Source organism: Alligator mississippiensis, chromosome 3, assembly GCF_030867095.1.
Source record: "Alligator mississippiensis isolate rAllMis1 chromosome 3, rAllMis1, whole genome shotgun sequence".
In the NCBI taxonomy this organism is placed as follows: Eukaryota; Metazoa; Chordata; order Crocodylia; family Alligatoridae; genus Alligator; species Alligator mississippiensis.
Window position 1 is genome coordinate 276,770,578 of NC_081826.1, and position 13,323 is coordinate 276,783,900.

Sequence of the window (13,323 nt, forward strand, 5' to 3'; positions counted from 1 at the left end):
TGAATGCACTTAGCTGGTTAGAATGGTCTCCAATAGATACCTAAGACAATCTGTAAGTTATGCAGCTGTGACCTGTTGAAAGAGCCTATTGCCATTCAACTGCAAGTGCAAGCTTCTTGCTCTTGCATTGGGGGGGGGGGGGGGGGGGGGGGGGGGGAGCAGGCACCCAGATGTTAAAGCTATGGGCAGCTCTCTTACGTAAAAGTTTCATTATTAAATAGTATTTTATTTGACTTGCCAGTTTTGTACAGAGGTAACTGCAAAAAGCAGATGAGTTTGAATAGTACATATACAATTTTTCCTAACTCATTAAATTGTACCATGCATTTCAGGGTTATCTGGAGCATTGCCAACACTGCATATTTCACATTTTCTGTATGACTCTGGCAAGTAGTTCAGAGATTTATGTGCATAATTGTCATTATGGGTCAAGCTATGCAGGGACCTACATGAATGTGCCATTATACTTGTTCCACAAGCTGTACTAGTACAGCATTGCTATCATTGGGAAACCATCCAGAATTGTTAAGAAGTGACCAAGGATGTTTCTGACTAGCCTGGTTGGTTAGTTGTGCTACACACACTCTAAATGATGCTGTCTTCTTGAAATCTTGGCTACCTAACATAATGTGGCCTCTTGCAAAAAGGCTGAGTAGCTAATGAACATGCACTAGAAATTAACACTCTGTGCAATCTCTGGCTAGGACGAAGCTGAAATCTCCCTTTTTGTGATCTTGTGCAGCTGCTCTCTGAGTTGTTTTCTGTTTTATTGCTGCTGAACCATGCTTCTAAAGTGATTGCACTGTTTTGAAGAGCCTAAATCTCAATCTGTCCATATCTTCCCCCCCCCCCCCCCCCCCCCCCAACTAAAATGACTAGCACTTTTTGCAAGGCAGTGTTCTCTAGAAGTATTTTCTGCACTCAAATTATTATAGCGCTTCTGCTATTCCCCTGCAGGATATATTGAAATTGGCAGGAAAGACTTGCTTTCCTGGCATCCCTTGGCCTTTAGATTTTGTAAGTTAATAGTTGCATTCAGTAACTTTCAACTGAATCAAGTTGGGGGTTTTTTTGGTACCAAGGGATAATGAAGCACATGCTGTGAAAAGGACAAAGTACTAAGCTGCCTAGAAGATGTTTACTATCTCTTGCCCTAGCTTCATAAAGAGAGAAACTAGGTGAATGCTGCTTGCCACACAGTAACTTGTGTGGCCTTTCATGAAGTGCCAAGGAGGCAATTATTTGCAATTATAACAGTAGAATAAGTGTTCTAGTTCATATCCTTGACTGACTTCTTTTATTGGGCCTAGTTACAGAATTGTCATCCCTAGCATAAGGGATGCTCTCACAGCTGTAACAGGCCATGCAAATCTCTAATTCCGCAATTCTTTTTTTTTTTTAATTGCCTAAGAATAAAAGCAACTTCAGCTTATTTCATACAGTCTTGAAATGGAAAACTGCTACCAATTCCTGTCACTACTTCAATTCTGAGTAAGTGACACTAATAGCTCCTCAGAAATGCATGTTTTGTGGGGGGGAGGTGGGGGTTGTGTTTTTTCTTAATCATCTATTTGACTTTTGGTGGGGGGGTTTTTTTTCTTTCTTAAGTAAGTCTTGGAACACTAGATTAATGTTCCATACAAGCAAGTTCAGAAGGGCTAAAGTAAGATAATCCTGCTGGGTCTTGAAATGCAATGAACAGTTCAATCTCTCAGAGATCATTCTAGGGTTCTTAGTAGGCCTGCTTTTGGGACCCCATCATTCCAGCACTTGGAGGCTAACCTGATTGGGGGAGGGGGTGCAGTACTCCCCTGTATTAATACCATCTGCAGCAGACAACCAGGGTATCTCCTTGAAATAGATACTCCATGCTAAGGCAACTCTCCTTCTCAGATAAATGAGTAGTATTTTCCCCCCTCTCAAATTTAGTACTGAGATTGCTGGTATTACTTGCTCCCAGGAGGTGTTAGCACAACAAAGTTTCATAGTATGAGGCTTTTCCTGTGCTTCTAAACGGCACTACCTTGAGCTTAGCATTTTGAGGTCTCTAAATAGACTGTATGAAATGGTGTAAGTGAACGGTCTGCCTCTTAATGCTAAAGAAAAAAAAATAAATGTACAGGCATTCATATCAAATGTGACCATTTGTCACTTCTCTCTCAACCAGTACTCAACTGCTAAATTCTCCCATTTAGGTGTATACCCAAACAAGCAAGAGTATGACTTGTGAACTCTGAAATAACTTTGCGTTTGTTTTTTTTTTTTCCCCCCCCCCTTCTCCTGCCAAAAGAGACACTAACTTAAACTACTAGTTTATCTAGATTTGAGCTTGAAGCTTAAAGATCAAGCACTCTTGAGAACATGAGACTTTTAGCTCAACAAAGATTGCATAGGGAATTCCCTCCCCCCCCCCCCCCCTCCCCCCCATCTCTTTTTAAATTCAAATCAAGCCACAGGTGGCTAGTGTGGCAAAGGTAGAAAACACATCTGGAAAGGTCTGTGCCTAAAATACAAAGCATGCCTTATTGTCTCCCCACCAACATAAAACTGAGAACAAGTAAGCTTGTATGAAAGCAAGCAGTGCTCCTTGGAATACTTGAAGGCAATAGCAACACTTGTTAATAAACCTTAACAAAGGGCTGTTGGAGCATTAAAATCAATGGCTACAAGGTAGCCTTCCTGTAGAATGTACAGGGATGATGCCTGGCAGGGAGGTGGCACTCCCTTCCTCCTTCCTTCCTTCCTGTTCTTATCAGCTGTAATATCTGATACATCCTCCATTGGAGGCTGTGTATTGAGCACATTTTTTGGTCCTGGGAGGTAGAGCTGGAGCTTGCTCCATCCCCTCCATGCATCAGCCTGGTATTCCAGTGCTTGCTTGCTTGCTTGGAACAGGGGTGGGCAATTATTTTGGGCAGAAGGCTGCTTACTGAGTTTTGGCAAGCCATTGAGGGCTGCATGACAGGCAGCTAGGGGCAGATTTAAAAAATAAAACTTTCTAGTTTGGGGGGGGTTATATGGGTTTTTGGGGGCCCCATGGGCTGGATAGAATGGCCTGGCAGTGCCATGTTTTGCCCACCCCTGAATTAGAAGAACTCTGGCTAGAAATCTTCATGAAACATAGTAGCACATCTAAACTTTCTATGGTTCTTGCTGAGCCTGATGACTTGTTCATTTTAAGCAGCTGTTGGTAGCTACTTCATTTACAAGTGAAACAACATACTTTGGTGGGTTTGGAAGCTGAGTTAATAGCATCTGGTTTTAACTCTACCTCCTTGAAATAATCCCACCTTCATTCAAAGTAGTGATTATCATTGTAAAGGCCTCTTGTAGCAGAATGGAAGTAGTTGCTTGCATCTTGCACTCCTGCAATAAGAGCCATTTGCTATACTACTGTCTTGTACAGTAACAATAGGGGCACTTTACGCCAAATAACTGAGACATGAAAATAGTACCAGTTACCTTTCTAGCTGGGCAAACAATGTTATCTGAGCCTGGAAGGCAAGGCCAGACCAGTGAAACGATTGGCCAAGACCACTTCTTGCGAACTAAAGTAAAAGACTAAGATGTACAGGTACCCAGGACAAAACAGAGTTGAACTGGTTTCTTGGCATTATGTTTGCTATGCATGTGTAGCCCTACTTGGTAAGAACTTGTCACAAGACTGAATGTGGAAGGAACAGCCAGTAGCTTGATACTCCTTCTTTGGTGGGAGAACTCCTGTGATGCATGCAGCATTTTTGCTGAAACAAATTTGGGTAACTGGAAAGCGGCTGTGGATCAATTAAACAAATTGGGCAGTGTCTTTAAAAAAAAAAAAAAAAAAATATAAACCTTTCTAAATTACAAAAAATAGTAATGATCACTCTATTAAATGTTTTTTAACATGGCAACCTGAAGTAGGTAGGTGACCAGAAAGCCTACTTGACATACTGAATAAAGTCCACCTGTTTGACCAGTGAAACATTCTGAACTAAACATGATGCTCTCCTGAGCTAGTGTCAAGGCCTGACAAAAGGATTAGTGTGTGGGTGGGTGGGTTGGTTTGTTTTTGTTCTTGTTTTTTTTTTTTTTTTTTTTTTTTTAATTTTAACGCTACAATAGTGTAACCTTTGCATGCTCTTGGACACTCAGCTTGGTAGTCACTTTCTGTCCTTTGCAGAACATGAGTAACATCCTAAAAGAAAAGTGCTCAAGTTGCATAGTATGTCAAGCCAGTTCTGTAACCCCATGTCCAACACTTGAAAGCACCAAGTACACAATAGTCCTGCTTTTTCAGGAGGAAGTGGCAATGTGTGGTAGCATTTTTCAAATAGAAAGCAGCTACCACTCTTGGAGTAGATCTGGGTACCAGGAGTCCATCTGGTGACACTCTGCTTTTGATGTCCATATCTCTAGAAACAGGGCTTCATCCCAATTTCTCTTGAGGGTAGGGGGAGAGAGGTCCCCCTCTATTTGAAGGGCAGTTTAATCTTTCCATGAGCAGATGGACTTCATCTTCCTCTATGTAGAACAGTTTTAATATTTCATAGCATTCCACAGTGGGCTGCAGCTCTGTAGGGTTGCCTGGCTTTATTCAGCAATCTGAGGACTAAGCTGTCTTGTGGTTAGTGCTAGCTTTTCTTTCATTCACTGAAGTCTGGAATGATGCCATGGCTCAGTCCATGGTATCTGCTTGCTGGAGAATGCATACCAGTAACATAAGCAAAAGGAATACAGCTTGGGATGGTGTCTTAAAATCCTCAAATACTTGCTTTGCTGCTTTCCAAGGAAGCAAAGATTATAATTTATACAATAACTAGACTTCCTGTGGCCTAAAGTAAACCTGACTATTTGGCCAGAGGTTCCAAGTTTTAGTCCATGTCCAGACAAGCACAGCCATGCATCTGTGGCTCTGCAGATACAGTATGTGGTGCCACATACTGCATGCTCAATTGCCCTTCACACTGCAAGGAAGCAGCATAAAGGGGGTCTTTGGCAGTGTGGGGGTTCTTATGTTTTCTCCCTTGCCACCCCATGGCTTCCTCCCCTACCCCACCCAGGATAACTTGCAACATGCTAGAGTGCACATAGTACAGGCAGTCCCTGGGGACAACCAGCACTGGCACAAGGCACACTGCTGTTGGCTGTCTCCAGGGAACCAAATGTCTGTGCACATCTGAATCTGGCCGTGTGTGTGTGTGTGTGTGTGTGTAAAAAAAAAAAAAAAAAAAAAAAAAAAAAAAAAAAAAAAAAAAAAAAAAAAAAATTGGTTTCCCTGACTAATCTGACAGCTGGGATTGATACTATAACCCATTTAACCTTTCAGTCTCCTTCTCTCAGTGGTGAGGCTGCTTAGAAAACTTCTTTTTTGGTAGAATCTGTCAAGCTGACACAGCCAGAAAGCTCCTTTCATTTTGATTAACTTGCTCAGTCCACTTATCCTGACAAACCCTCTCCTTTGGGCAAGCTGCCTTGATATCTAGTTCCCTCCTTTACACTACTCTGAAACTACTACATGCTTTGGTAAATGCTACTATTTTACCCAATTGCTTTTGAGAAGCATCTTGGCAAGTTCTAATTGCCCAGATAAGTAGCTCATCCCTAAGGAGCTTGCTTTTTTTTTTTGTTTTCTTGTTTGTTTGTTTGTTTGTTTGTTTTTTTTCCTTTTAAACAGCTATCAAACTGTTTGATCACCCCTGCTTTTCGTAGATTAGACCATAGTTCTTGTCACTTTCCTGAAGCCCAAGTCCTCTGTGGTAAAGGAACAGGTTTGGGGGGGGGCTATTCAGAAAAGCTGGACATGTACTTGCACATGGGACTGGACAGAATGCACCTGAGGAGCTGGCTAATGTGACTGCAAAGCAGCTGGCCACTTTTCTTTAAAATCTATTGTCTCCCTCAATCACCATGAATTAACTAGAAAAAGCAAATATAATTCCCATCTTTGAAAGGGAAGAAAGATCCAGGGGATTAGACTGGTCAACCTCACCTTGGTCCCTAGAAAAATCATGGAGCAGGTCCTCAAGGACTCCATTTCTAAGGACTTGAAGAAGGTGGTGATCAGGAACAGCTGTCATAGATTTACCAAAGGACAAGTCCTACCTAATTAATCTGATTGCCTTTTATGATGACTGCCTCTGTAGATGTGATGTATCCTGACTTTAGCAAGGCTTTTGATGCAGACTCCCACAGTGTTCTTGCAAGCAAGCTAATGAAGTATGGGTTGGATGAATGGACTGTAAGGTGGATAGAAAGCTGGCTAGGTTGTTGGGGGATCAATGAGTAGTGATCCAGTGCCTTGAGGTCTAGTTGACTGCAGTACCAAGTAGAATGCCCCATGGGTTGGTCCTGGGGCTGGTCTTGATCAATATCATTCATTTAATGATCTGGAAGATGGGGATGGAGTACACCCTTGGCAAGTTCACAGATATCACCAAGATGAGGAGGAGTAGGTATGCTGGAGGATAGGGCTAGGGTTGAGTCTCCTCGTGGCCTAATCCTCCTCCTTCCTCCAGAAGTCTCATGAGGTCCAACAGGGATGAGTGCAAAGTTTTGCTCTTGGGACAGAAAAATCCTGTATATAGCTAGCTGGTTCCAAATCTGTAGCAAAGCATCAGCTTGGGAGAAAAGGACCTAGGGGTTACAGTAGATAGTCTGGCATCCTGGGCTGCATTAGTGGGAGCATTGCCAGCAGCTCAAGGGAAATGATTCTTCCCTTCCATTCTGCATTGGTGAGGCCACCTCTGGAGTACTATGTCCAATTTTGGGAGGCCCCCACTACAGAAAGGATGTTGATGAGCTGGACAGTCCAGCAGAAGGCAATAAAATTGGTTCAGGATTTGAGAAGGTGAGGCTGACTAGTCTGCTTGGGGGAGGGGTGTGCTAAAAATGCTCAAGTGCCAGGATTGTGGATAAGAAAAGCTCAGCCCTGGGGTTGTGCTGGTAGCTGTACAGAAGCTCAAGAAAAAAGGCTGACCCAATCCAGTTTAGACCAATCTAACCTTCCTGGAACTTCTCTGCAGTTTGCACTTGAGTGAGTCCAAGTATAAGGTCTGCACTAGGGTGAACCAAGCTGGATTGGCTGGCCACTTTATTATCTAACCTCCCCAAACATCTGTATGATGCCTTATTTGGCTTCAGAAATGGAAGAATTTTGCCAGGAGGTAGTTCTTCTAGAAACTTCAATTCATTTTAGTCAACTGTTTCATAAAACTCTGACTTGTGTGTCTATGGCTTCTGGTAATGATGTCTTTAAGATGCTTGAAATCCAGTCTTACTAGGCAAAGGACTAGACTTGGAAATACTAGTATAGGTGAGAACTAAAACAAGGTTCATCTAGATATCACTCATGATTTAAGATGTCTGGTAATCCAAGACAGACTCTTTTCTAGGATTAACAAAAAAAAGTCTTTTAAAAAAAAAAAAAAGAGAGCTATTCAGAGCTCGGTTTATGGAACTTAATTCTGAACTAAAACCCCTAACGGCTAGCAAATGAGCTGGGCTGCCAGGGTTGAAGCCTTTCCATCCTCACTGCAACACTGAAATGATGCAGTATACCTAAGACCTGACTTCCACCTCTTAGGCAGCCAAGCAGCCCCGGGTGCCCAATACCTACTCTTCCACCCTGTTTAATCCATCTTCATGAGCTTTATCCATCTAACATTAGATAAGAAGATGCATTAATGCATCTAGTAATTCAGATGCTTGAGTTTTTTGTTTTTTGTTTGTGTGTTTTGTGATTTATAAAAAAAAAAAAAAAAAAAAATGATTTGCGTACTACCCCCAAGTGGCTGAGGGACCCTACCACTTGCTCCTGACTGGCAGGAAGGCAAAAACCATGATTTTTAAACATGATGCTTGCTGCCTCCCCATCTAGTTGGCAAGAAGCAGCAGGGCCCCTCAACCAGTCGGCAATGACTGGGAGGGGACCTGCAGGGGAACCAGCAAGGATAAAGGTGCTGCTTCCCAGCCCACTTCTGCTATGAATTTGGTCAGTCCCTAGGTACTAACATCACTTGTGAACAGTTTCCTGTTGCAAGCCATTTGTGCACATCTAGCTGTGGGTGCACCAAATGAACTTGTGGAGGTGTCTAGATATGCAAAGTCGTGTAGCCTTTAGGAAAACTTCAGCTTTCTGGCTGTAGAGAGATCAGGGACAAGACTAGAAGTCTGTTTGAAACTAGTAGATGCATTCCCATATTGATGGAGCCACAAATGTGTCTCAATGAGGAGTACTAAAACTGCAGAAATAAATAATGCTCTAAATTACAAATGAGTCCCTACACTCTTCCATACCTGAACCCTTACTAGATTTCTATCTAGGCATCCTTGAAAATGGCTAAACTTAGTTGTAGCCATTTGCCTGCTTCCCTGGGAAAGTTTCTTCATTCTAGCAGGATTAGTGGTCCAATTTGCTTGATGCTTTCTAGAGCAACATGGTATATAGCAAGAGACTGGGCTTGAGTGAAGTGGCCCCTCAGTCATTTTTTCCCAAAGCTGCGACCTTCAGCCTTGCTTGGCCTCTGTACAGGTTTTTATCTGTATGGTTGACCTTGACTTGAATATGCTCAAGCCTCCTACAAACAGCAGGCAGCTGTCTAGCTGTTTTGATTAGTGTTGGATCACAGATGAAGCATGTAAGGGCCACAGCCTGCCCTAGCAAACTTGCATCCACATGCCCTCCTGTAGACTATAGTAAACTCAGTTGCTTAATTTATACTTTAGTTTGCATCTGCTATAACTGATACTGGTTTAATAATAATTTTTCTTTTTCTTTCTGAAGGTAAAATTATGCCTTCTAACTGACTATCTGGACTTACAATTGCACAGCGAGTGTTGCTTTCTCTAGTGCCTTTTGGAGTTGTGAGGTGTGCCTCCATCTCATGATGTCTAATGAAGTAGAAACGGCTAATGTTGGCACCCAGCCTGACCAACAGGCAGTGCCTAAAGCACAGCCTTCAAAGAAGGAAAAAAAGAAAGGTAAGATAAAATGAAATGCATTACTTGTAAGTATGTATATTTTTGGGGGGGAGGGGCTCTGCCTTATACTGGGGTTAGGTCCAGGACTCCAACATAACGTGAGTAACTTCACATTGGACTGGCACACTAGGCTAGCTGTAGACTTTAAATTCCAGTCTACCAATACCTTTCTTCAAACTGAGCACCTAATGCTTCCAATTTTGTCAGGAGACAAAGATCCTGTCAGACTGAGAAGCACCAAATGCAAGCATAAAATATTCAAATGCAAGCTTGTTCTCACTGGAGAATGACCAGAGCAGTGTTTGTGGTCATACAGGTGCCCACCCACACTGAACTCACAAACAAGCTGAGCTATGGGCAACTTCTTCCTAGCTCATACTGATGAGAACATGGTCTCATCTACAGAATACATGTGGCTGGTCTCTTCTGGATCCCCAGAAGTATCAAGATCCCTAGGGGTAGAAGAGAAGACTAAATAAAGATACAAAAGTTCTGAAAGCAAGGTAGAAACTAACTAGATACCCAAGAATATGGATAAAGCACGAATACAGCTTGACTCTTGGCTCTTTCCAGACCAAAAAGCCTGAGTTGAAGGAACCAAAGCTCTGCCATACGATCTGAAGGACCAATTGTTCCCTTATACCTGTGCACCACCCTTCCTTCCTTTATGATATGAGAAAAATAGAAAAATGACTAACTGAATACTTTAACACTTTTTTTTCATTTAGATGTAAAAGGCATAACAAGCTTCAGTTGATGCCTAGAAGTTCAACATCTAAAAAAATACTACTCTTCTAACATTTGAATTTGAATTAATCATGTAGCAAGCAAGGTGCAGGACTGAGCAAAGACTGGTAGCACTCTGTAATACTGGGGAAGTGTATAGGTGAAGTTGGCTGCTGCAGGCCACACTATAGAATAGTTAAGCATCTAGCTTAGGCTAGCAGTAGCAAATGCTGCTTGAATAGTGTCATTAAACATAGCAAACTTTTTGCTGCATTCATATGTGGGGCTTGGCTGGCAGTTGCTTTAAATTGCTGTACTGGTCTGAGACTTTGACTTGCTAGAAAAGTTCTAAAATAGTTTGGACCATGCATCTTAAACTCCTTTATCTTCCTTCAGGGTCAGAAAAAACTGATGAATTTCTCTTGGCCCGATTCAAAGGAGATGGTGTAAGATATAAAGCCAAGCTTATTGGTATTGATGATGTCTCAGAAGCAAGAGGAGACAAAATGAGCCAGGATTCAATGATGAAGCTAAAGGTAGAGGCCTGAACTGCTCTGATCTATTTCCATAACATGGGCTCTCAAAGCTAGAGGCAGGTCCAAAGGCACAAAATTAAAGACTAATGTATCTCATCCTGAACAAACAAGGCCTCAAAACTGGCCACTTATCTTTTTAACATAAATTGTCCTTGCTGTGGTCCACATGCACTTGGCTACTTCATCTTTGATTTGGATCCTCCAATACTACTTGTATTGGTAAATGGCAAACATTCTTTTGGGGCTTTTTTCTATAGAAGAGAAATCTAGAATATCTAGTCAAACTAGCTCAGTAAGCCAACTTGCTGATAAACCTGAAACTAACTTCTACTTGTAGCTAAAATCAACTTGTGCCTGACCCAGCACAAGAACAATGCTCTACAGGTTGGAGCAACGAATCCTAGGGAACATAGTCTTGGCTTCCATGCTTTGACTACTATGTGGCAACAGTACATATTTATGCATGCCAAGATGAGTAGAGAAGTAGTACAAATTTTAAGTACTCATGACTGCCTTTCCCTCTTTGGGGGAAGAAAGCATGTGCAGGAAAGTACACTCAAGCTTGTTTTAACTGCAGCTAGGTCTGAAGTGGATATAGATGTGGCTTAGTAAGGTTACTAGAGATGTTCTGGTTCTAATGTAGAAACCATTTACAAGCTCAGCTCTGCATCATGTTGAGACATGCAATACCTAGCACAAACTGCTATTTTGAAACTATTATGCTTTTGTGCAAAGCCAAGACTAAGTTGCAAGTCCATTAAAACAAACTCAAATACTTGAGCTTCAGCTTATGCAACACCTTTTTTTGTCATGCTATATTAATACACTAATACCAATGCCTCTGCCCTATTAGGGAATGGCAGTAGCAGCACGTTCCCAGGGACAACACAAACAGAGGATCTGGGTGAATATCTCCCTCTCTGGTATCAAGATAATTGATGAGAAAACTGGGGTAAGGCTTTAACAAACACTTACAATAATTTTTAATATGGTGGGTTGTAACCACTAGAACTAGCATACTTCTTCACTTTAACCTGATGGGTCTAGAGGTTTTTGGTTGGTGGTTTTTTTGTTTTTTTTTTTTTTTTTTTTCTATTTCTGTTCCTAGAATGGGGGAAGAATGGCACTCCAGTATCTGGAAGCCAGCTTACCTTCCTGTGTTACATCTTGCATAAAAACAATCTTTTGCTTTTGGGGGGGCGGGGGGAATAAAACATGGTGTTGGCCAGCCTGCCTCACCTTGTATGTCTGTCTTTTATCAGTGTTTGCTTTTGCTCCACAACTTGCTTTCAGCCTTATTTAACTACTTCTAAATGGCAGAGTACTTACTACTTTGCCCTCACCAACAGTTGTGTAGACTGAGCGCATCAAACCTGGTGTCTGAACAACACTTTCATGTTCCAGGTGATAGAACATGAGCATCCAGTCAACAAAATCTCTTTTATTGCTCGGGATGTGACTGACAATCGTGCATTTGGTTATATTTGTGGAGGAGAAGGCCAGCACCAATTCTTTGCCATAAAAACAGCACAACAGGTATGAATCCAGGTCTTAGGCACTAATACATTCTCACCACTTTGGTGAGAGATGCTTACAAGCACATGATCTTTGATACAATTCCATCAAAATGACAGCCTCATGTCAGACACAAAAGGCTATCATTTTTTTTTCCCTCTTTTGAATGGAATTGGTGACTCTAAGCTAAGCCTTTGTTTAGAGAAACATACTGTACTAACTCAATGCTCTGTAATGAAACATGTAAGTGTACTCCTCAATTTACTGCCTCCTAGGTTTTTTGCTTGTTTGGGGTTTGTTTTTTTTTTTTTTAACTTTGCAAACATCCAACATGTTCATCTAAGAACACAGATGCGTTCTAAGAAGCTTAGGTTGCCACTGACACTTCAGGGTCTGGAGGAAGTTTCCTTCTCGGAATGCAGCAGGCCTGGGGTGGTGAGGTGGATAGATCTGCCTGCAACATACCACTTTGGGATCCAACTCAACCTGCCCAAGCAAATCTTTTTTTCTTTCCTGCAACTGTAGAAAATAACAGTTCTAAAGAATAGAAATGATAGTAATGACTTCATGCCTGAGTGTTCCTATACTAGGCAAGCCTCACCCACCAGTTCTACTGTCTCAACCTTCCTTTTTCCTCACTAAAAACCATGTAGTAGAGGCACAGTAGATGTAAGAAGCACCATTCTCTACTCTGGGCACTTTAAAAGGCAGGACAAGCACCACTACATCAGAGTTGCCATAAATAGTTTTTCCTAGCAGATGGTGAAATAAGTCCTCAGTTTTAACCCTAACATGATTTCTGCTGCCACTTTGTTTTTTTTAATATATATTTTTCCTATAGTGGTCTTTTTTGTTTTCTTTTTTGTTTTTAAAGCCCTTACAGTAAACTCAAGTACTAGTTCAGTATGTCTGGCTCGAAGTGTTCAGAAAAAGTCTAACTACAGTCCCTATATAGCAAGTACAGGTCATGAACCTAAAGGCACCAGGAATCTTAATATTTTAATGCTTGCATTTATAGGAACTTATTATCTTTTCTAGGCTGAACCTCTAGTTGTGGATCTTAAGGACCTTTTCCAACTAATTTACAACATGAAGAAAAAGGAGGAGGAAGATAAGAAAAAGGCATGTAAAATATGCACTTTCAGACTAAGCTTTGGTTGTCAGATCACCTGGAAGGTGACCTAGAGTGCTTTGATCAGCTAGTACTTCTCACTCAGCAAAATTTAGCATCTAGAAACTGACACTGGATAACTACCTACCACATCAGTTGCTGTGGTGATGCCTGTGTATATCTTGATTCTAGATGCACATAACATCAGAAATACTGACATCTTGTAGCTATGACCTACAACTAGGTCCTTTTTTTCCTGTTTTTAAATGCAGGTAAAGATGAAGGCTGACACTGGCCCTAATTGGACTTCACAGCAAATAAATAGTTGCTTTCTAGTACATCACTTACTATCTCCTCAGTCTGGCTAAGGATGTTGAACAGCTGGCAGGGGGAAAACTTGAACAGTTCTCTATAAAAGGGCATATCCCTTCTAGATAACAGCTAATGCGCATATATATATTTTTTTTTTTTTCT

The 13,323-nt window shown here is 41.6% G+C and overlaps 1 protein-coding gene and 1 pseudogene across 4 annotated transcripts in view; both read left to right on the plus strand.

Annotated features, from left to right (window-relative positions):
- Positions 1-13,323, plus strand: part of DAB2 (DAB adaptor protein 2) — a 32,730-nt gene that overhangs the window by 6,210 nt on the left and 13,197 nt on the right. For 3 of the 4 annotated variants that reach the window (XR_009461154.1, XM_019496084.2, XM_019496086.2), the window contains exons 2-6: positions 8,765-8,961; positions 10,084-10,223; positions 11,077-11,175; positions 11,628-11,759; positions 12,777-12,860. Coding sequence is in view for 3 of the 4 variants with exons in the window: in XM_019496084.2 (XP_019351629.1) it covers positions 8,865-8,961; positions 10,084-10,223; positions 11,077-11,175; positions 11,628-11,759; positions 12,777-12,860 (552 nt within the window). In the remaining variant the exon portion in view is untranslated. The remainder of the gene's footprint in view (positions 1-8,764; positions 8,962-10,083; positions 10,224-11,076; positions 11,176-11,627; positions 11,760-12,776; positions 12,861-13,323) is intronic. The other variant, XM_019496085.2, reaches the window with a different exon arrangement.
- On the plus strand, positions 2,732-2,910 carry LOC132249721 (U2 spliceosomal RNA; annotated as a pseudogene).